The 26054-nt window shown below is 43.6% G+C and overlaps 1 protein-coding gene across 1 annotated transcript in view; it reads left to right on the top strand.

Annotated features, from left to right (window-relative positions):
- npm1b (nucleophosmin 1b) overlaps window positions 1–26054 on the top strand; it is a 152039-nt gene that overhangs the window by 118222 nt on the left and 7763 nt on the right. Inside the window, exons 8-9 of the mRNA XM_069923487.1 lie at window positions 23288–23398; window positions 25450–25524. Coding sequence (XP_069779588.1) covers window positions 23288–23398; window positions 25450–25524 — 186 coding nt within the window. The remainder of the gene's footprint in view (window positions 1–23287; window positions 23399–25449; window positions 25525–26054) is intronic.

Here is a 26054-nt window from a genome sequence, read left to right as displayed (position 1 = left end):
ACTGGACTTCTCCCCTGGCCAGTCTTCAGTCTTTATACAGATGCTCTCCTGTTTTTGCTTAAACCTTGAAGAAGGGCTTAGGCCCGAAATGTCCTTAATATATTTTCTTTGGATGCTACAAGACTGGGTGAATTCCTCCATTTCTAGATGCAGCCCCTACCCTTGGGAGCGTGAATGGGCGGTTAAGCCACCAATGGGAGAGCAGAACTGCCAATGCATCGTCCCAACAGCTGGACCCACAGGGTATTTTGTCACATTGGCCAACAGTTGCCAAATTCAGATCGACTAGTTCAATGAAATAAGGTTTAAAATCCATATAGCTGTTCACTCACACATTTCACCTTCCACTGAAATGCAATCTACTTATTTGCTTCTCATGCCGTGCTTCCAATAGTTTTTATTTCCCCTTTTCCGTTGCCCCCAAAGCAGATTAGCAGAGAAATAATCAATTATTTTGCCACACATGCACGTTTGTGTTATAGTTTAAAATCCCTTCTTTAGTCATGTATTTTGTTCCTTGATAAAGAACTGGGGTTATTGGCTGACCAAGAATCAACTATATTGAATTACAACTTATATGGGTTTACATCACAGTATTTAGCCTTTTACCACATGAAATGAATTCCAGCCTTTAGCATCATGTAATTAAGTTTGCCATGATTATGCGAGACAAATTGTGGAATAAGGCTTCTTTTAGTTCTTTAACCACCATGTTCAGATGTCTCTTACCTTAATCGGTATGCGATAATCAGAGCATGACTGCCTTGTTCGTCTTGCGATGGGGTGGGGGTGGGGGGTGGCGATGGTGGAAGGCTGTCTTTCAGAACCATTGAGATAGTATGTGGTGTTTCAGAGACTGGCCAAAGACAGCACACAAAGTGCAATCCATTGTAGGAAAGATGTCATTAAGCTGAAAATGGCTCAGAGAAGATTCCTGACAATGTTACTGGGACTGGAGGATTTGAGTTATAACCTGAAGGTGGATAGTCTGGGACTTTTTTTCCCCCTGAAGTGTAAGAGGCTGAAGGGTGACCTTGAAGCAGTTTATAAAATTATTAATGTTTATTATTATCATCCCTCCGAGATGCTACTATTTATTTATCAAAATTTATTTTTTTTACATATGTACTGCATATAAGTGGGCAGCATGGTTAGTGAAGTTGTTAGCCCAACACTATTACAACACCAGCGATCGGGACCGTGGTTCGAATCCCGTGCTGTTTATAAGGAATATGTACGTTTACACTGTGTCTGCATGGGTGTCATCTGGCGGCTCATTTCCTTCTACCCATCAAAACGTACCGGGGGTGTAGGTTAATTGGGTGCAATTGGGCAGCAGGGTGTCATGGGCCGAAATGGCCTGCTACCGAGCCGTATGGACAGGTGCTCCTCAACTTACATTGGGGTTGCAACGTCAAATCCGTCGTAAGTCAAAAAAATTATAAGTCAATAAAAATACCTCACCTACCATTTTTTATAATTGAATTTTGAATATCTTTATTCCACATGGAAAAGAAACAGAGACTGCGAGCATGATTGAGTCAGCATTGCGAGACAGTATGCTGTATGATACTCTCGCACGATGTTGCCATCGCCCAGTTTCGTGAGAGAGTAGTGTACCGCATAGCACTGGAACGGATCGGAATTCAAAATTGAAAGGACGGATTCAAACTTCAAAACATCGTAAGTAGGCAAGCCCCTGTATATCTAAATTTACATCGCTGGTTAATTTTGTGTGTGTGTGTGTGTGTGTGTGTGTGTGTGTGTGTGTGTGTGTGTGTGTGTGTGTGTGTGTGTGTGTGTGTGTGTTTGTGTGTGTGTGTGTGTGTGTGTGTGTGTGTGTGTGTGTGTGTGTGTGTGTGTGCGTGTGTGTGCTTCGGCATCTTTTTACACCAAGGCTGAAGAATGCTCTTTCGTCTACTTGTAGATATACAACTGGATGATAATAATAAACATTAATATTTTATAAACTGCTTCAAGGTCACCCCTCTGCCTCTTACACTTCAGGGGGAAAAAAGTCACAGGCCATCCACCTTCAGGTTATAACTCACATCCTCCAGTCCCAGTAACATTAAACCTCTCTTATCTATGTACTTGCCTAAATGTCTTTTAAATATTCTAAATGTGTCGCTCTACATTTTAATCTAGCAGTATGCTCCATATATCCTTTGTCCTCTGCGTGAATATGTTGTCTGTCGGGTCCCTAATTAATCTTTTGTTATATGCCCCCTAGTCAAATCAAGCCAAGTTTATTGTCATCCGATTGCACAGGTACCACCTGACAAAGCAGTGTTCTTCGGGCAATGCAAAACACGCAGACACACAAGCAGACCTAACACACAAACAAACAAATAATATATGCAGGACCAGTATTCAGCTATACTAATAAATAAATAAATCATTTCATGAATCTGAGAGTCTTGGCCAAATGAGGTTAAATACGACTAGCTCGGGTTGACATCTTGGTTAGATTGGATGATGAACCATTTTCTGAACCATTTTCAGCTTAATGACATCTTTCCTACAATGGATTGCACTTTGTGTGCTGTCTTTGGCCAGTCTCTGAAACACCACATACTATCTCAATGGTTCTGAAAGACAACCTTCCAACATCGCCACCCCCCCCCCCCCACCCCGCCATCGCAAGACGAACAAGGCAGTCATGCTCTGATTATCGCATACCGATTAAGGTAAGAGACATCTGAACATGGTGGTTAAAGAACAGCAATCTCACTACCAGTGGGGAGAAGCTGTATCTCAACTTGGCTCTGATACTTCTATATCTCTTTCCCGACAGGAATAGCTGGAAAATGCTATGTGCAGAATGGTAGGGGTCCTTAACAATTTTGCATGCCTTCTTCAGACAACATTCCCAGTAGATCACATTGACAGGGGTGGATCCTTAACATCGTAAGGGGCTTGGATATACTCATGGTGTTTTAGGTTTGGAGAGTCTAAAGCAGTGAGAATCCTGAATGACCAAAGGGACTGCTCACACTAACCAGCCAAGACTCTCAGATTCATGAAACGATTTATTTATTTATTAGTATAGTTGAATACTGGTCCTGCATATATTATTTGTCTGTTTGTGTGTTAGGTCTGCGTGTTTTGCGCTGCCCGAAGAACACTGCTTTGTCAAGTGGTACCTGTGCAATCAGATGACAATAAACTTGGCTTGATTTGACTAGAGGGGATATAACAAAAGATTAATTAGGGACCCGACAGACAACATATTCACGCAGAGGACAAAGGATATATGGAGCATACTGCTAGATTAAAATGTAGAGCGCCACATTTAGAATATTTAAAAGACCTTTAGGCAAGTACATATATAGGAGAGGTTTAAAAGAACGTAGACCAAATGAGGTTAAATACGACTCGCTCGGGTTGACATCTTGGTTAGATTGGATGATGATGACCGAAGAGCATGTTTTCCATGTAAATCTCCATGAATCCATTTTGCGGAATAAAATCTTTTGCTTTGTTCCAAAATGCAGTAAAGCCCCGGAATCCACCACCTATGAGGATTGGTAGATGCCGGATAAGTGAACTTTCGGGTTGCTTCAGACTGCGTGTTGCGTGATTGCCGAACTAACATTTTTAAAGAACCATAATTTTTACCTGTTTATTTTCCATGATTTTTTTTGCTGGTTGCTTGAATTCTGAATAACAGGGGTTTTACTATAAAATCAGAAATTACACCAAATGTGTACTGATGATCAATTTTTGAGGCACCTTTCGCTGTGAATGTTCAATGTGCTTTTGAAGTATTTCCAGTCTTGTAGCAGAAGTAACAGTGGACAGTTTACACCCAACCAGCTTTGACAATGTGCAATGGGTCAGACTGTTCAATAAGACAGGAGCAAAAGGTACAAGGGAAAGGCACTGGATTGCATAGAAGGTTGCCTTATGAAAGAATAAAGGTATTTTTGTTTATTATTACATTTCTATTGCATGACAATAAATAGTTTCTGATCCATGAGTAAGAATGGTCAGTCAACATATTGCTTCGGGGCTAAGATAGGGCAGCACAGTTAGTGTAACGGTTACAGCGCCAGCTTTCGCGACCGGGGTTTGACTCCCACACTATCTGTAAGGTGTTCGTACGTTCTTCCCATGTCTGCGTGGGTTTTCCATGAGGGCTCCAGTTTCCTCCCACCGTTCAAAACCTACCGAGTTGTTAATTTGGTGGCAGGAACTTGTGGGCTAAAATGGCCTATAACGGTGCTGTATGTCTAAATATAAAATAAAAATTTTAAATGTTAAAAATATAAGATATAGTACAGAAGGTGTGAGAAGTGAAGAGACAGGTTTGGGGAGAAACCTCTAGGAAGGAAGGCGTAGAACCAGAGAACACTACAGCAGAGAAAAAAAGGCCACTTTGCCCTTCTACTCTGTGCCAAAGCATCATTCTGCTAGTCCCACTGACCTGCCCTCATTCTATAACCCTCCAAACCTTTCCCATCCATGTATCTATCCAATTTATTCTTAAAACTTAAGACTGAGTAGTTCATTCCATACTCCCACCACTCTCTGAGTGAAGAAGTTCCTCCTAAACCTTTCCCCTTTCACCCTAAAGCCATGTCCTCTTGTATTTATCTCTCCTAATCTAAGTGGAAAGAAAACATCCTCGGATTTACTCTGTCTATACCCCTCATAATTTTGTAAACCTCTATCAAGTCTCCCCTCATTCTATGTTCCAAGGAATAAAGTCTCAACCTGTTTAATCTTTCCCAATAACTCAACTCCCGAAGACCAGGCAATATCCAAGCAAATCTTCTCTGCACTCTTTTAGTCTTACTGATATCCTCTCTGTAGTTTGGCGACCAGAACTGCTCACAGTACTCCAAATTTGGCTTCACCAGTGTCTTAAACAACCTCACCATAACATCCCTACTTATTACTACTTATGATCCATGAGCAAGAATGTACTTATTACTTTGACTTATGAAGGTTAAGATGTCAAAAGCTTTCTTGACAATCCTGTCTATCTGTGATGCCACTTACAAGGAATTATGTATCTATTCCCAGATCCCTTTGTTCCTTTGCACTCCTCAGTGCCCTACCATTTACTGTCCTACCTTGGTTTGTCTTCCAAAATACACCTCAAACTTGTCTGCATTAATTTCCATTCTGGCATTTTCTGGCCCATTTTTGCAGTTGGTCCAAATCCTTCGGCAAGCACAACGCCTCCAATCTTAATATCTTCAGCAGACATGCTGATCCAATTTCCCACATTATCATCCAGATCATTGATATAGACAATAACTAACAATGGTCCCAGCTCCGACTCCTGAGGCACACCACTAGTCACAGACCTCCAGTCTGAGAACCAATCATCATCTCTCACTCTCGGACTTCTCCCATTCAGTCAATTTAAAATCTATTTTACAACCTCTCCATGGATACCTAGTATTTGAACCTTCTGAACTAACCTCCCATGTGGGTCCTTGTCAAAGGCCTGACTAAAGTCCTTGTAGACAACATCCACAACCTTTCCTTCGCCTAATTTTTTTGGTAATTTCCTCTAAAAACTACAAGATTTGTTAAACATGACCTACCATGACAGTCCAAATGCTTGCATATCCAATCTCTCAGTACACCCTCCAATAATTTACCTACTACTGACGTCAGGTACACTGGCCTATAATTTCCTGGTTTCCTTTTGTAGCCTTTTTTAAACAACGGAACAACATAAGCTACCCTCCAATCCTCAAGCACCTCACCTGTGGCCAAGGACATTTTAAATATTTCTGCCAGAGTGCCTACAATTTCTACACTAGTCTCCCTCAAGGTCCGAGGGAATATCATATCAGGCCCAGGAGAAATCTATCTTTCTTTGCTGTAAGGCAGCAAACACCTCCTCCTCTTTAATCTCTATATGTTCTATGCCACTACTGCTTGTTTCCCTCCTTCCTTATACATTATTTCAGTTTCCTGAGTAAATACTGATGCAAAAGATCACCCCCATCTCATTAGGCCCCACACATGGACAGCAACTCTCATCTTCTAGGGGACAAATTTTGTTCCTTATTATCCTTTTACTCTTAACATACTTGTAGAAACCTTTTGGTTTTATCTTCACATTATCTGCCAAAGTAACCTCTTGTCTTCTTTTTGCCTTCCTGATTTCCTGCTTAAGTATTTTCTTACATTTTCTATACTCTTCTGGTGCTTCATTTTCTCCCTGTGGCCAATACCTGCTCTACACCTCTCTCTTCTTCTCAACCAGGTTACTCATATTCCTTGAAAACCAAGGTTCCCATTACAGGTACACGATCCTTTATCCGGACATCTAAAATCCTGAAAGCTCCAAAATCCGGCAAGTGGGGATCGCGGTCGGGGGCAGCGGCCGGAGGGAGATTGCCGGGTGGCTGAGGGACCGGCGGTCGGGGGAGACACCCAGGCGACTGGAAGGGGGTGGGGGTGGATACGGCAGCACAATTTAGGTGGGCTTTCCGAAATCCGGAAAAATCCAAAATTTGGTACACACTGTCCCCCAGGGGTTCTGGATAAAGGATCGTGTACCTGTACCTTTGTTCCTGAAAGGAACATGCAAACTCTCCACTCTCAAAATTTCGCCTTTGAAAGCTTCCCACTTACTGAACACAGCCTTGCCAGAAAACAACTTATCCCAATCCACTTTTCCCAGATCCTTTCTCATTTCCACAAAATTGGCCTTTCTCCAATTTAGAATCTCAACTCGAGGACTAGACTTATCCTTATCCATAATTAACTTGAAACTAATGACATTATGGTCACTGGACCCAAAATGTTTGCCTACACAGACTTCTGTCACCTGACCTGAGTGGTTCCCTAATAGAAGATCAAGTATTCCATCCTCTTGTTGGTAACTCTACATATTGATTTAGAAAACTTTCCTGAACACATTTGACAAACTAAGCCATCCTGCTCTTTTACAGTGTGGGAGTCCCACTCAATATGTGGAAAGTTAAAATCTCCTGCTATCACAACTTTCTGTTTCTTACATCAGTCTGCTATCTCTCTCTACAATTTGCTCCTCCAATTCTCTCTGACTATTGTGTGGTCAATAATGCAATCCTATCAGTGTGGCTACCCATATGGCCTATGTACACAAGCCCTCTGGGCTGTCCAACCTAAGCACAGCTGTGATATTTTGCCTGACTAGCAATGCCACTCCTCCCCCTTTCATCTCTCCCCTTTTATAATGTCTGAAAAATTAGAACCTCAGAACATTGAGCTACCAGTCCTGCCCCTCATGCAATGAAGTCTCACTAATTGCAATAATGTCCTCATCCCATGTGCCAATCCATGCCCTAAGCTCGTCTGCTTTTCCGACAATACTCCTTTAGTTGAAATAAATACACCTGAGAACATTTCTATCACATACAAAGCTTTGTCTATACATGCGGTCCTTGCATGACCTTTATCCTCCTCCACTTCATTATCAACTCTAACACTCTTGTTCCCATCCTCCTGCCAATCTAGTTTAAACTACCCCCCCCCCCCCCCCCCCCCGGAGCAGCATTAGGAAGCCTACCCTCAAGGATGTTAGTTCCCCTCTAGTTCAGATGCCAACCGTCCCATCAGAACAGGTCCCACCTTCCCTGGAACAGAGCCCAATTGTCCAGAAACATGAAGCCCTCCCTCCTGCACCAACCGTTTAGCCACATATAAAGATAAAGGTTCCATGATTGTCACATAATATTACATTTAGAATGTAACAGGTATGAAATTCTTTCATTTCGTCTACCGTAAGGAAGACAGAGAATTGCCACTTTGTCCAGCGCCCCCTCACGGAAATGTGACCCTAGTGAGGAACGAATTCACGACCCCTGGTTTACAAACCAGTCCTCTTTACCACAGAGCTATTGGAGCCTCAACCGATTTAGCTGCATTAACTTCCTATTTCTAGTCTCGGTGGCACGGGTAGCACTCCTGAGATCGCAACCCTGGAGGTCCTGTCCTTCAACTTTGCACTTAACTTCCTAAACTCTATTTGCAGGACCTCTTCACCCTTCCTGCCCACATCATTGGTCCCTACATGCATCACAACATTGGGCTGCTCACCCTCCCTCCTGAGAATACAGAGAACTCAATCTGAAATAATCACAGGCCCTGGCATCAGCAAGGCAACAGGCCATCTGGGATTCTCGATCTCTCCAACAGAACCTCTTATCTGATCCCCTGACTATCGAATCCCCAATCACTGCTGCTCTCCTCTTTTCCCTTCTTTCTTTCTGAGCTGAGGGTCTGGGCTTGGTGCTAGAGACTTGACCTCTACAACTTGTACCTGGTAGGTCGTCCCCACTAACAGTATCCAAAATGGAATACTTATTGTTGATGGGAACACCCACAGGGGTGCTTGGCTCTCTCTGTCTATTGTGTAGAGAGAGGGGAAAAAAATAAGTATAGGAGAAGGTAATAAAGAAATGGAAACACTGGAATCTGATGGGGGTAGGTGGTTGGAAAAAATTATTTTCATGGCATCTGGTTTAAGAATGTCTATGAGGAATATGACACATTGTTCCTCAGGTTTACTTTTGGTCTTGTGACGTAAATCTGTTGGAATGGTTGAAAGAGTTGAAATTGTTAGCTGCAGGAAGCTCAAGTTTAGACCCATAAACAGAACACAGGCATTCAGCAAACCAGGCACCTAATCTGCGTATGGTCTCACCAATGTGGAGCAGGCCACACCGAGTACAGCGAAGGTTGGGGAATGTATAGGTAAAGCTCTGCCTCACATGGAAAGTCGAATTGTAGCCCTGGATGGAGCTAAAGGGGGGATCTGTAATGACAAGATACTCACGGGTGCAAGAGGCAGCACCATTGCAGTCATTGATGTAGCAAAAGAGTTGGGGAGTGGTACCAGAGTCAGATTGGAATAGGGACTGTCCTGCACATCTGACTGAAAGGCAGGTGAATCTGGGGCTTATATGAGTGCCCATGGCTACACCCTGGATCTGGAAGAAATAAGACGGACACTTACCACTGTAATCGCAAGGAGTATGAACCTTGTCCAAACATCTCCCCCTTCGTGCCAGGTGAAATTTAACTCAGAAAAGTGAGGAGCATTGCACTTTTGGAAGTTAAATCAAGCCCTGCCACAATAAATGGAGCGTGACGCAGGAGAGAGGCGGTCCGAAAGTGGTGTCAGAGGTGGAATGAATGGTGAAGAAGGAGTATGGCACATGCCTTCACTTCGCAGGGCCTGGATCATTGAGATACAGATAATTGGTGAGACCGCACAGAGTGTTCTGTGCATTTCTGGCTACCCAGCCTTTAAACTGTAAAGAGTGGAGTGTGGCCAGGCACAGTTCAAATGCTATCTACAAATTTGCCGATGGCACAACGGTTATTGGCAGAATCACAGGCGGCAGTGAGGAAGCGTGCAGGAGTGTGATAGATCAGCTCGTTGAGTGGTGTCACACAACAGCCTTGCGCTCAACGTTAGCAAAACTATGGAACTGATTGTGGACTTCAGAAGGAAGTCAATAGAACACGAACCCGTCCTCATCGAGGAAGCAGCAGAGGAAATGGTTAAAAATTTCAAATTCCTGCATGTCAACAACTCTGAAGATCTGTCCTGGGGCCTCCATGTTGATGCAATCATGAAGAAGGCTCGCCAGCGGTTATAGTTCTTGAGGAGTTTAAGGAGATTTGGTATGTCACCAAAGACTCTTGCAAATTTCTAGAGGTGAACTGTGGAGAGCATTCTGACTGGTTGAACCATTGTCTGGTATGGTGGTGCCAATGCAGAGGACAGGAAAAGCCTATGGAGAGTAATGAACTCAGTCAGCTAGTGAACTCAAGGGCATCATTCCACACCATTAAGGACATCTACAAGAAGTGCTGTCTGAAGAAAGTAGCCTCCATCATCAAGGAGCCTCACCACCCAGGTCATGCTCTCTTTTCACTTCTATCATTTGGAAGAAGGTACAGGAGCCAGAAGACGAGCACCAAATGCCATAGAAACAACTTATTCCCTTCCGCCATCTGATTTCTGAATGGACAATGAACCACAGGCACCTTCTCACATTTTTCTCTTCTTTCACACTAATTTATCGTACATTTCAGTGGATAAGATGACCCTTGAAGCATCCAAGACACAACCCCCCAAAATAAGGGTTGCCTTATAGCCAGATACCAAATCAGGTGACCTTCAAATTCTGGCTGGAAAAGTGGACTAGTAAGGTTCACCTCCCTACTGCCGCAGCCGCCAGTCCCCGACCACCTTCCCACTGCCATTGACGCCGGTCCCAAACACCTTCCTACCACCATCGCTGGTCCTGACACCTCCTCCCCCGCCGCCGCTATTTCCGACACCTCCCCGCCGCCGATCCCTGACACCTCAGCACCACTGCCACTGGTCCCTGATTACCTCCTCACCATCACCGCCGGAGGGTTTTACACTCAGGGGTGTTGATGTTCCCATTACCAGACTGTGATGCAATTGGTCAGTACTCTTTCCACCACACCTCTGGAGAAAATTGCTAGGGTTTTTGATTTGATACCAAGCCTTCGCAAACTCCTGAGAAAGTAGAGGCGCTGATGTGCTTTCTTCCCAATGCCATTAGTGTGTTGGGTCCAGGAAAGATCCTCTGAAGTAGTAGGTGTTTTCATGGAGCAATACTGCATTGAGGCAGCTGCATAGGGGGATAAAAAAGACAGACTTACCTTTTTATGAAGAAGGCCTAAAAGGCTGCTCCAGCATTGCTTTTATAGAGAGCAGCATCGGGAACTGACTTCGAGAGCTGAGGGAAGCGGGGTGAGCAGTGCAGTAGCACGCCTGTTGCTGTGACATCAAACATATGCACTGAGCAATGGCCAACTTTGTTAACCATAATCCCCCATGCAGCTGGAACCACTCTGGGAAATGCAGAGCAGTTCTAGCTGTTTTGGGAATTATGGGTAACAAAGATGGCCATTGATCCTTTTTCCAGCTCTTCTGCCTGGTGTTGCCCCTCCAGCATGCCGAGTCCAGCTCTTCGCTCCCTTCTTTCATCCATCAGACCCCCCAGTTCTACTTCTCCATGTCTATTCCTCAGCATCTGTCCTCCTTCCACCTAGGCCATGGAGCTCAGCACCCGAGTCCTTTTCCCTCTAGCTCCGGCGGCTCTGACCCTCCTTGCACCCATAGGGCCTCAACACTCTTCGGGCTGGACTCCCTCCACTCCCCCTCATCTTGTACATCTATTCCCGCTCTCTCCGGCTCCTCGCTGTCCTCCTGCTCCTTGGTCTCCTTGGTGAAGGAGCGAGGGGCAGAGGGGGAACTGGAAGAGGACATTTCTGGGTGGCAGGAGGGAGCCCTAACCCCAGCACCAAATCACCGTGGGAGGCCTGGTGGTGACTCCTGGATCGCAGGCTGACGGTGTCATCACGACGTCATCAGTCTCCCCCTAAGCAGCCGCCTTCAGTGGCATTGTCTTTCAGGAGTGAGGAGGAGCGACTCGCTTTACCTGTGAGACTACCCCCGGAAGAATCAGAGCCTCATCCAACAGTGCTGTCGGTGTTCTTAGAATATCCGCATTTTCATTCACTTTTTTTTCCACTGTAAAAAGGCCTAGTGACTCCCAAGAACTTAAATTTGCTCACCCTCTCCACCTCTGCTTCCACAATGATCACTGGATTGTAAACCTCTGGCTTTCCCTTCCTGAAGTCAACAATCAACTCCTTAGTTTTGGTGACATTGAATGCAAGGTTGTTGTTGGTGCACCATTCAGCCAAGTTTTGAATCTCCCTCCTATATGCTAGCTCGTCCCCTTCCTTTATACAATCCACTACCGTTGGCAAATTTGTAAATGGTGTTATTGTCGAACAGAGGCACACAGTCGTAAGTGTAAAGTGAGTAGAGCAGGGAGGCTGTGGTGCTTGGGTACTGATGGAGAATGTGGAGGAAGTGTTCTTACCAATCCTCATTGATTGTGTTCTAGAGGTGAGGAAATCCAGAATCCATTTACACAGTGGGGTGTTGAGTCTCAGGTATTGGAGTTTGCTGATCAGTTTTGAGGGGATGATGGTGTTAAAAGCTGAACTGTAGTTGCTAAAGAACTTCCTTTTTTTTTTAAACTTTATTTAAGATTTTATAACTTGAATAACATATAAGATTATATTAAAAAAAATAAAAATAAAATAACAAAATTACAATACAGTATCAGTAATCTAAATAAACTATACCCTCCCCAATAATTATTACACAATAATAACCCAACTCAAATTAGTCCAACCCCCCTTTTCCCCCCCAAAAATAAAGAGTGAAGAATTAATAAAGTTAATAATATATGTAAGAAAAAAAAAACCCACTTACAAAAAAAAAACAAAAACATAACCGATTAAAATACTAACAAAAGGAAAAGTAATTAATACTAAGATATCAGAATTAAAAAACATATTTAAATCAAACTTAAATGCATATATTTAACAAACGGAGTTAAGATGAAACATATATTTATCTCAAACTTAATATAAAAAATTAGTAAAGTTAGTAACATTATCTTAAACAATAATCAATTCTTAAAAAAAAATTGTAGCATGAAAAAAAAGATGAAAAAAAACTTTCTCTATAGAGATAAACCTTCACCAAATATCAACTAACTTCACATCTATCATCATATTAGTCACATAAACCACCATCTTAAAACAAAATTCAAACCTCATTAAGCATTGTACAATTCAATTTTAGTACTCTTCCACCATTTTTCCTTTTTACTCTTGAATAGTTATCCAATAAAAGCTCCAATACCACATTTAAATATCCCCAATCATTATGTTAAAATTCAGATATCCAAATAATAAAAACACATCTGCAACGAAATCTATATCTTCAACAAATGGAGCATAAACCACAAACAAAATTCAAGCCTCATTAAGAATTGTACAATTCAATTTATAACTTTCACCATTATTCCCTTCGTTCTATAACTAAATTAGCAAAATAATATACACCAGAATTACCACTCCTTTCACCTTAAAGTTAAAGAAAAAATAAAAAAAAACTTATCCATCCCATTTACATTTAAATTTCAGATATTCCTTATCTACTGAATAAACTTTACAAAAAAAACCACATCAATTTTTAGTTTTTTAAACAATCAAATACTTTCTTATACTTTTTTTTATATTTAAACAAAAAAAAACCCCTTCACTCTTTAATCTAATAATACAAAAAAAAGGAAAAAAAAATGGGTAGGAGGTTAAAAATACCCCCTCCCGTCTAAACCGCGCAATGTGGTAACTCCCCAAAAAAAATGGGTGTGAGATAACTCACACGTAGCAGATGACTTTCAGGAAATAGTGCCTATCCAGTTCTCTCCCCCAACTCTCACTTCATCTTAAACTAAAATCATCATTATTTAATATCCCTTTTTTTTAAAAAAAACATTAGAAAAAAAAGGACAACTCTTTTAATCAGCTCCAACTGCTGAGTCACCATTACAACCATTCCTTCTTGGAGCACGGCTCTTTTCTTCCATCTCTTGTCTCCCTAGAGATCGCGGCGGACTATGTCGCTAAAGAGCTTCCTGATGAATGAATCTTTACTGTACAGGTGTTGCAGGGCTTTGTGTTGAACCGGTGAGATGGCATCTGCTGTTGACTTGTTGCTACGATAGGTGAACTGGAACATATCCATGTCACCATTCAGACAGGCACTGATATGTCTTTCAAAACACTTCATGATAGTCATTGAGGAAGGTTACTGCACCTTGAAACAGGTGGGTGCCACACCCTGCCAGAGTGTGGTACCCTCAAAAACTTCTACAGGTGTACAGTGGAGAGCATTTTGGCTGGTTACATCACTGTCTGGAATGGAGGTGCCAACTCTCAGGACAAAAAAAAACTCCTGAGATTGTTAATTCAGCCTGAGACACACAGGCACCAGACTTCACTCCATCATGGACATCTACAAGAGGTGGTGTCTTAATAAAGCCACTCTATCCTCATAGACCCCCACCACCCAGACCATGCCCTCTTCACTCTGCTACCATCAAGAAAATGATACAGGAGCCTGAAGACGAGCACTCAGTGGCACAAGGACAGCTTCTTCCCCTCTGCCATCAGATTCCTGAATAATCAATAAACCATGGGCACTGCCTGACTTTTCATGCATTTAAAAAAAAAATTATTGTTGTAAAAGTGGTTTATATGAATATTTGCACCACGAGGCTGCCGCAAAGCACTGAATTTTGTGACTTGTTCATGACGATAAATCCTGATTCTGATCCTGATATCGGTGAGTTGGTCAGCACAGATTTTTAATACTCGGTCAGGTACAGATTCCTCAGATTCACTCTCAGATACAGACAGGGATGGGATCATTGGGGACGTAATTTGTAGCAAGATGTAATTTATAGCAATCTTTGCATCTCCAATGGTACCACAAAACAACGAATTTCGTGACGTACGCTGATGACAATAAATTCAGATTCTGATTCTGAAAAGATTCATGAGGATGTTGCCAAGATTGGAGGGCTTGAATTGTAAGGAAAGGCAAGAAAGGTTGGGGCTTTTCTCCCTGGAGCTTAGGAAGCTGAGGGGTGGTGTTTAGAGGTAGATAAAATTTGGCAAACATAAGACGAATGGTCACAGACATTTCCCACCCCCCCCCCCCCCACCCCCCCAAGAGAACGGAGTGTAAGGCTAGAGGCTTCATACACAGAAATACTGGAGAAACTCAGCAGGTCACACAGGATTCTTTATGCCACAAAGATATATGACTAACATTTCGCTGTAGTTTAATACAGAAAAGTGCTGGAATTGCAAAATGGAGTTTAACACAAAAACTGGAGGGCATAAATTTAAGGTGAGAGAGGAAGGATATAAAGTGGGGCTGAGCAGCAACTTTTTCCACACAGAGGGTGATGGTATATGGAATGTGGTAGAATCGGGTCCAATTAGACAGCCCTCCATAACGTTTGGGACAAAGATACGTTTCTTTCCTTTATTTGCCCCAGTTTTTAATTTGCAATCGAACAATTCACATACAATTAAAGTGCACGATCCAGATTTTATTCAAGGATATTTGTGTACATTTTGATTTGACCGTGTAGAAATTACAGCAGTTTTTAATCAAGTCTGCCCATTTCAGGGCACCGTAATGATTGGAACATTGGGCTTCTGGAATGTGCACCTTAATTACATGTGAATTGTTTGATTACAAATTTAAAATTGTGGAGCACAGGGGCAAATAAAGGAGGGCACTACATTTAGAATATATTTCGGCAGCTACATGAACAGGAAAGGTTGTGGGTTATGGGCCAAATGCAAGCAAAGGGGTCTCGGTCAGCTGGGCAAGTTGGTCAGCAAGGATAAATTGAGCTGAAGGGCTTGTGTCATTCTGTGACTCCCTATTTCTGTTATAAAGACCCCTCAGTGACTTTTCTGATTCCTTTTCCATCTTGAAGAGACAAGTGGTTTCCCAAAATAAAGTCTGCAACATTAACTGGCTTTCCGATTGTTTTCCTTCACACCCTCTCTCCCCAAAGTGGCTGTGCAACTAACCCCGCACAATCGGAGTAGTCTAGGACATCAATAAACGTAATCCCCACCCCATCGCAGCTGGGATTGATTCCTGCAGATTTGAGCAGCAAATGCCCTTGGCCTTCCACGTGTCTTCTACACGATGGAATGCTGAATAAACAAAGACAGGGAAACTTCGCAAAGAGCTTAAACCTGGTGAAAAAAAGGCATAAAAACAATCTCCGTTGTTCGTGTAGCTGACCACATCACAATTCTTTGAAGGCTCAAAACCTGCTATTCTGGCAATAAGCCACCTTCCAAGAGATTTGAATGTGGTTTCTGTATCCTATAATAACATTGTCTTTGATCTGATCCATGTAAGACTGATGTGATGCATTCATTTGCTACTGGAATTTTTTTTTGTAGTTGTTAATTCTCAAGGCTCTCCATTACTTTTCTCTTTTAGTAAAAGGAAAAGTGTCGTGAATTTACTCATTCAGGTGAGTGATGGCCATATTAGGGAATGGAATGTCTTTTGTCTCTTGGCTTTCAATGAAGAGAGTTTTTGTTGGGTCAGGTATAACACAAGCCACAATGAATTGCTGGCCAGCTTCTATTAAGAAAAGTTTTTTTTAATGAATTGTAATTAAAGGGCTGGCATTAAGTACAAAGGGCAGTGTTGCAGGCATTATTGAAGGTGGAAAAAAAGCAGTTAAGCTCATGGAGCTGCTGTCCCACAGCTCCAGAGACCCAGGTACCTGCTTGGCATCCAGTGCTGTTGATGTGGAGTTTGCATGTTCTCCCTGTAACCTTGAAGCATTTCCAGATTATCATCTCAGCATCATCTGGCTTTCTCAAGATCACAAGAAAAAGGAACAGAAGCAGGCCATTTGGCTCATCGAGTCTGCTCTGTGAAACCTCCCTGAGCTAAACTGTTCTCACATCTAGTTCCAAGTTCTGGCCTTGTCCCCAGATCCCTTGATACCCTGACTAATTAGATACCTATCAATTTCCTCTTTAAATTCCCCCGAAGATCCTGCCCCCAGAGCTCCATGTGGCACACAAATCCACGACCCTCTGGCTAAAGAAATTTCTCCTCATCTCTCTTGTAAATTGGTGCTTTTTAATTCTAAGACTGATCCCTCTTGTCCAGGAATCACCCAACAGAGGAAACATTGTATTTGCATCCACTCTGTCCAATCCATTCATTATTCGAAATGTTTCGATGAGATTCCGTCACGTTCTTCTTCCAGCATCCCAAAGGCATGGGTTGATAGGGGAATTGCCCACTTCAAATTGCCTCATGTGTCGAAGGGACATTGGGAAGGTGGAGGGAATAAAATGAGTCAGACTATAATTAATGGAAATGGGGCTTTGATGATTGCCAATTATGCAGGATTCAAGATTCCTTTTATTATCTTGTAATAATATAGAAAATGTAGTATAATCCAAAATTTTCTTTCATCGACCATAAGGCAATGAGTTTCCATGAGTATTGCCCGACGCCTCTGACAGTAAGAGAAAGAGAAGCAAAAGAGAGTTCTTTCAGAGACACTGAGAGTCAGTAGATTCGCCTCCAGCGTTCCCGCTGCCTCTGCAGTCGCACGGACCCCTCTTCAATCCATCAGCAACCTGAGCTCCAGATTGAAACCTCCAATATGATCAGGAAGCCTTCAGCGGCCTTTTGGGAGCCTTTCTTGCTCTCAGTACCCTCTCGAATCCCGCTTCCCATGAGCAGATCTCCAGCAGCCCGCAGCCTGTCTGGGTTCTTCAACTGCTGAACCCCTTGATGGGCCAAATGGCCATTTTTTGTGCCTTACCTCCATGTCGAGGGCGAAACACGAAAGTCTGCAAATGCTGTAATTGTAGTAAAAACCACAGAAATGCTGGAGGAACTCAGCAGGTCTTGCAGCATTCATTGGTTGGTATAACCAACGTTTCGGGCCTGACCCCTACTTCAAGGTTGAGGCTGTTAGGTCATTGAGGCCGGGCTTGTTTCAGTGATGGTAAACGGCACGATCTGTGACTGATCAAGACCATCATTTGAGCAGCTGTTAATGAATTAACTGCAGTCACGTGAGTGGGCTTCAGGAAGCAAGGTGGAGTGCACGGTCCTGTCTGCATCAATAATGCTAAAGTGGTGATGGTCAGAGCCGTAGGATTTGAAGTGGAGATATCACTAGTGACCTGTTGTGGTCCAATATGGCCAAGAAAATGCAACATCTTTTTTGCACAACTGCCACTGTGGATATGTATCTCTCCTTTGATATTTAATATAGTTTTTCTCTCATGGCACATTGTGTTAGTTTAATTTATACTTATTGCTTGTTGGTGTGGTTTATATACCTGTGTGGCTACAACAGGCAAGAATTTTACTGTATTTATACTTTGTTCTTCTGCACAATGTCTCTTCTTTGGCTTGGCTTCGCGGACGAAGATTTATGGAGGGGGTAAAAAGTCCACGTCAGCTGCAGGCTCGTTTGTGGCTGACCAGTCCGATGCGGGACAGGCAGACACGATTGCAGCGGTTGCAAGGGAAAATTGGTTGGTTGGGGTTGGGTGTTGGGTTTTTCCTCCTTTGCCTTTTGTCAGTGAGGTGGGCTCTGCGGTCTTCTTCAAAGGAGGCTGCTGCCCGCCAAACTGTGAGGCGCCAAGATGCACGGTTTGAGGCGTTATCAGCCCACTGGCGGTGGTCAATGTGGCAGGCACCAAGAGATTTCTTTAGGCAGTCCTTGTACCTTTTCTTTGGTGCACCTCTGTCACGGTGGCCAGTGGAGAGCTCGCCATATAATACGATCTTGGGAAGGCGATGGTCCTCCATTCTGGAGACGTGACCCATCCAGCGCAGCTGGATCTTCAGCAGCGTGGACTCGATGCTGTCGACCTCTGCCATCTCGAGTACCTCGACGTTAGGGGTGTGAGCGCTCCAATGGATGTTGAGGATGGAGCGGAGACAACGCTGGTGGAAGCGTTCTAGGAGCCGTAGGTGGTGCCGGTAGAGGACCCATGATTCGGAGCCGAACAGGAGTGTGGGTATGACAACGGCTCTGTATACGCTTATCTTTGTGAGGTTTTTCAGTTGGTTGTTTTTCCAGACTCTTTTGTGTAGTCTTCCAAAGGCGCTATTTGCCTTGGCGAGTCTGTTGTCTATCTCATTGTCGATCCTTGCATCTGATGAAATGGTGCAGCCGAGATAGGTAAACTGGTTGACCGTTTTGAGTTTTGTGTGCCCGATGGAGATGTGGGGGGGCTGGTAGTCATGGTGGGGAGCTGGCTGATGGAGGACCTCAGTTTTCTTCAGGCTGACTTCCAGGCCAAACATTTTGGCAGTTTCCGCAAAGCAGGACGTCAAGCCGTGAAGAGCTGGCTCTGAATGGGCAACTAAAGCGGCATCATCTGCAAAGAGTAGTTCACGGACAAGTTTCTCTTGTGTCTTGGTGTGAGCTTGCAGGCGCCTCAGATTGAAGAGACTGCCATCCGTGCGGTACCGGATGTAAACAGCGTCTTCATTGTTGGGGTCTTTCATGGCTTGGTTCAGCATCATGCTGAAGAAGATTGAAAAGAGGGTTGGTGCGAGAACACAGCCTTGCTTCACGCCATTGTTAATGGAGAAGGGTTCAGAGAGCTCATTGCTGTATCTGACCCGACCTTGTTGGTTTTCGTGCAGTTGGATAATCATGTTGAGGAACTTTGGGGGACATCCGATGCGCTCTAGTATTTGCCAAAGCCCTTTCCTGCTCACGGTGTCGAAGGCTTTGGTGAGGTCAACAAAGGTGATGTAGAGTCCTTTGTTTTGTTCTCTGCACTTTTCTTGGAGCTGTCTGAGGGCAAAGACCATGTCAGTAGTTCCTCTGTTTGCGCGAAAGCCGCACTGTGATTCTGGGAGAATATTCTCAGCGACACTAGGTATTATTCTATCTAGTAGAATCCTAGCGAAGATTTTGCCTGCAATGGAGAGCAACGTGATTCCCCTGTAGTTTGAGCAGTCTGATTTCTCGCCTTTGTTTTTGTACAGGGTGTACAGGGTGATGATGGTGGCATCTCGATATAGATGCAATAAAGGTTAGAGGAGGAGCAAGGAGTGTTAAGGAAACAAGGAAGCTATAGAAGGACTTAGATTAGGAAAAAGGGCAGAAAAGTGGCAAATCAATCAGAATTTACTGTCATGAACATGTCACGAAATTCGTTGTTTTGCAGTAGCATTACAGGTGTAAATATTGCTTATAAATTGCATTTTTTAAAGTCAATAAATGCATGTAAAAGAAGAGAAAGTGAGGTGCTGTCTATGGTTCATTGTCCAGTCAGATATCTGATTGCAGAGGGGAAGAAGCTTTCTTTGTAACATTAGGTCTTTGCCTTCAGGCTCATGATGGTAGCAGCGAGAAGAGGACATGGCCTAGGTGGGGAGGGTCCTTGAGGGTAGAGGCCGCTTTCTTGAGACTCTGCCTCTTGTAGCCGTCCTCGATGGAGTGAAGACTGATGCCCTTGATGGTGCTGGTCGAGTTCACAACTCTCTGGTCTTTTCCTGTCCTGTGCATTGGCCCTTCCACACTGGACAGTGATGCAACCGGTCAGAATGCACTTGCAGAAATTTGCAAGAATCTTTGGTGATATATCAAATTTCCTCAAACTCCTCATGAACTACATGAGCCTTCTTTTTTGACTGAATCTTTTTTTAAATGAAATATGAAATTAAATGAAATAGAATGTTTGAAAGTGCACTGTCTTGGATTTTGACATAGACATTCAGTATGTTAACAAGCCATTTTGGCCCACAAGCCTCAGCTGCCCAATTACCCCCAATTGGCCTACAACCCCAGGTACATTTTAAACGGTGGGAGGAAACTGGAGCCCCTGGACGAAACCCACACAGATATGCGCGGGATTCAAACGTCAGTCCCAGTTGACCCCAATGCTAACATTTGTGCCTAAATAATAATAATTGGTAGAAATAATAAATGGGCAGTTTATTTTCTGAATGGGGAGAAAATTGAAAATACCCAGATGCAAAGGGACCTGGGAGTTCTTGTGCAGGATCTCCTGAAGGTGAACTTGCAGATTGAGTCATTAGTGATGAAGGCAAATGCAGTGCATTTCAAGAGAAATAGAATATAAGAGCAGGGACGTGAGGCTGAAGTTTCATAAGGCTGTGGTGAGACCTCACATGGAGTGTTGTGAGCAGTTTGGCTCCTCATGGAAGAAAAGGTGTGCTGACGTTGGAGAGCGATCAGAGGAGGTTCACAAGGAAGATTCTGGGAATGAAAGAGTAATCACATGAGGAGCGTTTAGCAGCTCTTGGCCTGTACTCGTTGGAATTTGGGAGAATAAGGAGGGATCTCATTGAAACATTTTGAATGTTGAAAGGCATGGGCAGAGTAAATGTAGAAATCTCCCTCTTGTATGCTGATTCCTCGCCCCTCGTTTTGCAGCTCATTACTTCAGTAAATTGGTAAATGGTGTTGTACTGAGCCACACAGAAAAAGGTGTAGAGCAAATATGCAACGCTGGTGCTCCGATGCTGATGGAGATTGTGGAGGAGACGTTCTTGCTAATCTGCCCTGATTGGGGTCTGGAGGTGAGGAAATCTAGGATCCAAATTTATAGTGGGGTGTTGAGGCCCAGGGCTTGAAGCTTGGTGATGAATTTTGAAGGGATGATAGTGTTGAATGCTGAACTCTAGTGATAACGTAGGTGTCATTGCTGTCCAGGCGGGATGGCTGAGACTAGATGCAAGTTGGCTTTTTCCACTGAGAGTAGGTGAGATGCAAACCAGAGGACATGGGTTAAGGGTGAAAGGGGAAAAGTTTAAGTGGAACATTGGCGGGAACTTCTTCAAAAATAAAGTGGAACCTGTTGCTGCGGTAGGCATTTTTTTCTCAAAATTGATGTGTTTCCATAGAACATATAAGAACAGGAACAGACCCTTCTTCCCAAGGTGAACATGATGCCCAAATTAAACTAAGCCTCTTCTAGCTCTATATATCCCTCCTTCCCCTGCATCTTCATGTGTCATTTTGGAAATCACTCAAACAATACTGTCGTATCTGTTTTCCCCCTTTCCAAAGGGCTCTATCCTGAAAACGGTCATTGCCTTTCCCTTCCAATGGATGCTGTGTGACCTACTGAGTTTCTTCAGCACTCGGTGTATTGCAGCAAAAGACTGAACTGTGGAACACAATGAATTCCCTTCAACCTGTTCTGTATGTGCTTCTGACATTTGCTTTGTTCGTTAAATTATTCAGTTAAACAATGCATGGGATTGTTCCTGGAGCAGGGAGGTGAAGTAGAAATTTAATAGAGCTATTCAAACTTGAGGCAATTCAGGAGTGGACAGGAAGAAAGTTTCTATTGGTTGGTGGATCTGTAATCAAAGACAGAAATTATAATTTCTTACATTTTTAAATTTAATTTTTTAAAAATTATACTCTATGGTAAAAGTGATTCTGGTCATTTACTCCCATGCTGCCCAATTACACCCAAATTAACCAATAACTCCATACATTTTGGAGGGTGCAAGGAAACCCACACAGACACGTACAAACTCCTTACAGACAGCGCTAAATTTGAACCCGGGTCGCTACTGCTGTAATCACTGCACTGACTGTGCCACCCAAGGTTAGCAGAAACTGATTCAACAGATATTGTTTCATCAATCTGGAGGAACTCAGCAGGTCAAACAGCATCAGTGGGAGAGAACGGACGATCATCGTTTCAGGCCAGAACCCTTCATCAAGACTGTTTTTGGCAATCAATTTTTCCACTGAAGATGGGTGAGGCAAGAACTAGAAGTCATGGGTTAAAGGTGAAAGATGAAATGTTTAAAGGTAACCTGAGGGGGACCCTCTTCCCTCAGAGGGTGGTGAGAGTGGAATGAGCTGCCAGTGTGAGTGATGGATATCTGTTCAATTTCAACATTTATGAGAAATTTTGATAGGTAAATAGGATGGGAGAGGTCTGGGTGGAGGTCGATGGGACTTGGTGGAAAATAGTTTGGTACAGTCTGGAAGGTTCGAAGGCCTGTTTCTGTGCTCAAGCTTTCTATGGCTCTGTGGTTTGCTTGGTTGGGGGGAGGGAGTGGTGGAGTTGATACCTGAGGTAGAACCCCCATCAGGGCACCTTCTTACACCTGAGACTACTTCCTGCTGCTGTTGTTGCTCTCCCCTCCCCTCCTGCTTTCTGCATATTGTAAGTATTTACAATTAAGTATTGTAAGTCGATTTTACAGATGTGTGCAATATTCTGTGGCATTATGACGAAGGGGTGGGAGAGGAAAGAGTTTCTACGCTTGATAGATGTGTGGGTGACGACGATGCCAAGTACAAAGAAGGCTCACCAGTGGCTAGACTTTGTGAGGTGTCTGAGGCGATTCGATACGCCACTGAAGACTCTCATAAACCTCCTCAGATGTATGTATGGTGGAGAGCATTCTGGCTGGTTGCATCACTGCCTGGTTTGGAGGTGCCAACTCTCAGGACAAGAATAAACTCCAGAGGGTTGTTAACACAGCCACTAGACTTCACTCCACTGACGACATCTACATGAGGCACTGTCTTAAAAAAGCAGCCTCTATCCTCAAGGACTCCCACCACCCAGGCCATGCCCTCTTCACTCTGTTACCATCAGGAAAAAGGTACAGGAGACTGAAGACAAGTACTCAATGGCACAAGGACGGCTTCTTCCCCACTGAGCCAAAGACACTGCCTTACTTTTTGTGCACTGGTAATTTTATTTTTTATAGTAATGTTGAAAGATGGTTATAATATGAATGTTTGCTCTATGATGCTACCACAAGACACCGAATTTCATGACTTGTTCACAATAAATTCTGATTCGGACTTTTTTTTTGCAGACTCCAGGAAAGAACAGAAAACTGGAGGACAAATCAAAACCAGTGAAACCTTCCAAGACTGCAACCACTGCAGATGACATTAAAACCAAAATGAAAAGCATGGTGGAAAAGGTAGGCAGCTGCATAATTCATGAGCGTCGTTAGTTTCTGGTCTTTTGATGAAATAGGATAGGCTTCAGACCCTGTGATTGTAGTAAAAACTCCAAAATGCTGGTCTTTGCAGTGTGGATAGGAGACAGATATGTTGCCAACATTTCGGGCCTGAGCCCTTCTTCACGGAAACATCAGAAAAGGCAGGAGCAGGATATATCAGAAAGTCTCAGAATTCCAACAATGAGGGAGGAATCCAGACCGACAAAAGGTGTGTTAATTGGATGTGATATGGGGCGAGGTAGAATTTATCATGTCTGTGCAAAAAGAGACAGGAAATGCAGAGACGATGGGGGAAGCAGGGAATGGTGGGGGGGAGGGGGGTTTAACAAAAGCCAGAGAAGTCGATATTAATGTCATCCGGTTAGAGGGTGCCCAGTCGGAAGATGAGGTGTTCCTCCTCCAATTAACTGGTGGTCTCACTGTGGCAGTACATGAGACCATGGACAAACGTGTTGGCAAGGGAATGGGATGGAGAATTGAAATGGGTGGCCACTGGGAGATCACGCTATTCCGGCATACAGAGCTGAATTGCTCATCAAAGCGATCTCCCAGTCTGCGTCCAGTCCTCAACAAAGCAATCTCCTAGTCTCTGTCCACCCTTTTGATGAACACCATTGCTTCATGTTGGTGAGCAGAATTTATATTTGCTCCAATTTACCCAAGTTTAGATGTACGGTAGAGTAAAGGAAAATTAGTTTAATATCACATTTTCTGTTTTATTACATGACAATAAAATAATCTTGAAGGTTGCATTTAAATGCTTTTCTCCTGTTCATTTATCCTCTCCCTATCTTACATCCAGAATACTATGGACCAATGTGGCTCTATTAATCCCACAGAAAATTAATCAACACCTAAGTGCATGTGATAATATTACCTTCTATCTTTTTCATTCCATTCCAATCCATAATGATCTCACTGCCCAAACTCTACCTAGGCATAGTGGCGGGGGTAGTGAAGCCACTACTCCATTCCCTCTCTTGAAGCTGCCAAGATAGAGTTTACACTGGCAATTAAAAATGAAGTATTGTGTGCAGTTTTGATCACCTATATCAGTAAGATTGAAAGAGTACAGAGAGGATTTGCCAAGGACATTGCCAGGACTTGAGGAACTACGTTACAGAGAAAGATTAAACAGGTTAGGACTTTATCCCCTGGAATGTAGAAGAATTAGGGATTTGATTGATTTTAAATAAAATTATATTTTGTATAGATAGAATAAATGCAAGCAGGGTTTTTCCACTGAAGATGGGTGAGGCAAGAGCTAGAGCTCATGGGTTAACCCTGTAACCCTGTGGGTTTCTTCAGGTTACTCCAGTTTCTTCCCAGATCCCAAAGGTGTACAGGTTGATAAGTTGAAAGCAATCTGCTGGAGGACTCAGCGAGTTGAGCAGCATCAGTGGGAGAGGAATGTTTTGTGCTAGAACACTCCCTCTGCTTCCTATTACCCTCTTCTCTCCCCATCACACCCCTTCCTTTCCCAGTCATCCCCTCCTCCCAGTCACCCTCTCTTCTCCCCGTCACCTTCTCCTCGACTCGTCACACCCCCTCCTCTCCCTGACACACCCTCCTCTCCCCGTCACCCTCTCCTCTCCCTGTCAACTTCTCCTCTCCCCAACACCACTTTGTCTCCCTGTCACCCCCCTCCTCTCCATCACCCCCTCCTCTCCCTGTCACCCTCCTCCTCTCCCTGTCAACCCCTCCTCTTCCCGTCACTTTTCAACCCATGGATGCAATTTGACCTGCGGAATTCCCTCAGCAAATCTTTGTCTGCTCTTCATTCCCTGTCTTTCACTTCCCTTCTTCTAAATCACCCTCTCTCTTCATTCCACCAGCTGACGTTTTTCTGTCTTTTGCCCTCCATCATTCATAATTTCTCCTGTCCTCCATTCCCCCATTTTCTCCATGGCCATATGTGGCTGGTGATATGTACATTGTATTGCTGTTGTAAAGACTATTGTGGTACTGTTGCCTGTGTGTCTATGAGCTCCATCATTTTTCTATTCCAGGGGCAGCACTTACCGAAGACCATACAGAAATTTCAAAACTTTGTAAGAAGCTCATTCCGATTTGAAAAGCAAAATGTGAGTAACTTCAACCTTTAAATGAAAACCTGAAGATACCGGGTGGGGTTCTGGAGAAAAGGAGATAGAGGGGCAGGGAAAGAGAGAGATCAGTGAAGGGAGTTGGAGAAATTGGAGGCCAATATTGATGCCTCTGGTTGGAAAATGCTGAGATGAAATATAAGGTGATGGATGGCCTCAATTTGGCAGTACATAGGCCATGGATAAATGTAGCAGTGTGCCAATAGGCTATTCACCCAGCAAAAAACAAACTGAACCCCATCCCAGCCTACAGTCCTGTGGTTATATTTCTCCTCAAGACCATCAGACGGAGAGTTCCAGAATATCACTGCTTATCTGGTGATATCATGTTGAAAGAACCATGGAGCACTACAGCACAAAAACAGACTTTTTGACTCATCTAGTCTGTGCGGTGGTGTTCTATGGAAATTATTCCCATCAATACCCTTCCAACCCAAAGTTAGCAACCCCGCCACCAAGGGAAAATAGGTCCTTGTCATTCATCTTTCCTTTGCTGCTCTTGATTCTAT

The sequence above is a fragment of the Narcine bancroftii genome, chromosome 3, assembly GCF_036971445.1.
Source record: "Narcine bancroftii isolate sNarBan1 chromosome 3, sNarBan1.hap1, whole genome shotgun sequence".
In the NCBI taxonomy this organism is placed as follows: domain Eukaryota; kingdom Metazoa; phylum Chordata; class Chondrichthyes; order Torpediniformes; family Narcinidae; genus Narcine; species Narcine bancroftii.
Note: the sequence above shows the minus strand (reverse complement) of the source record. Positions and strands in the feature narration are given on the sequence as shown.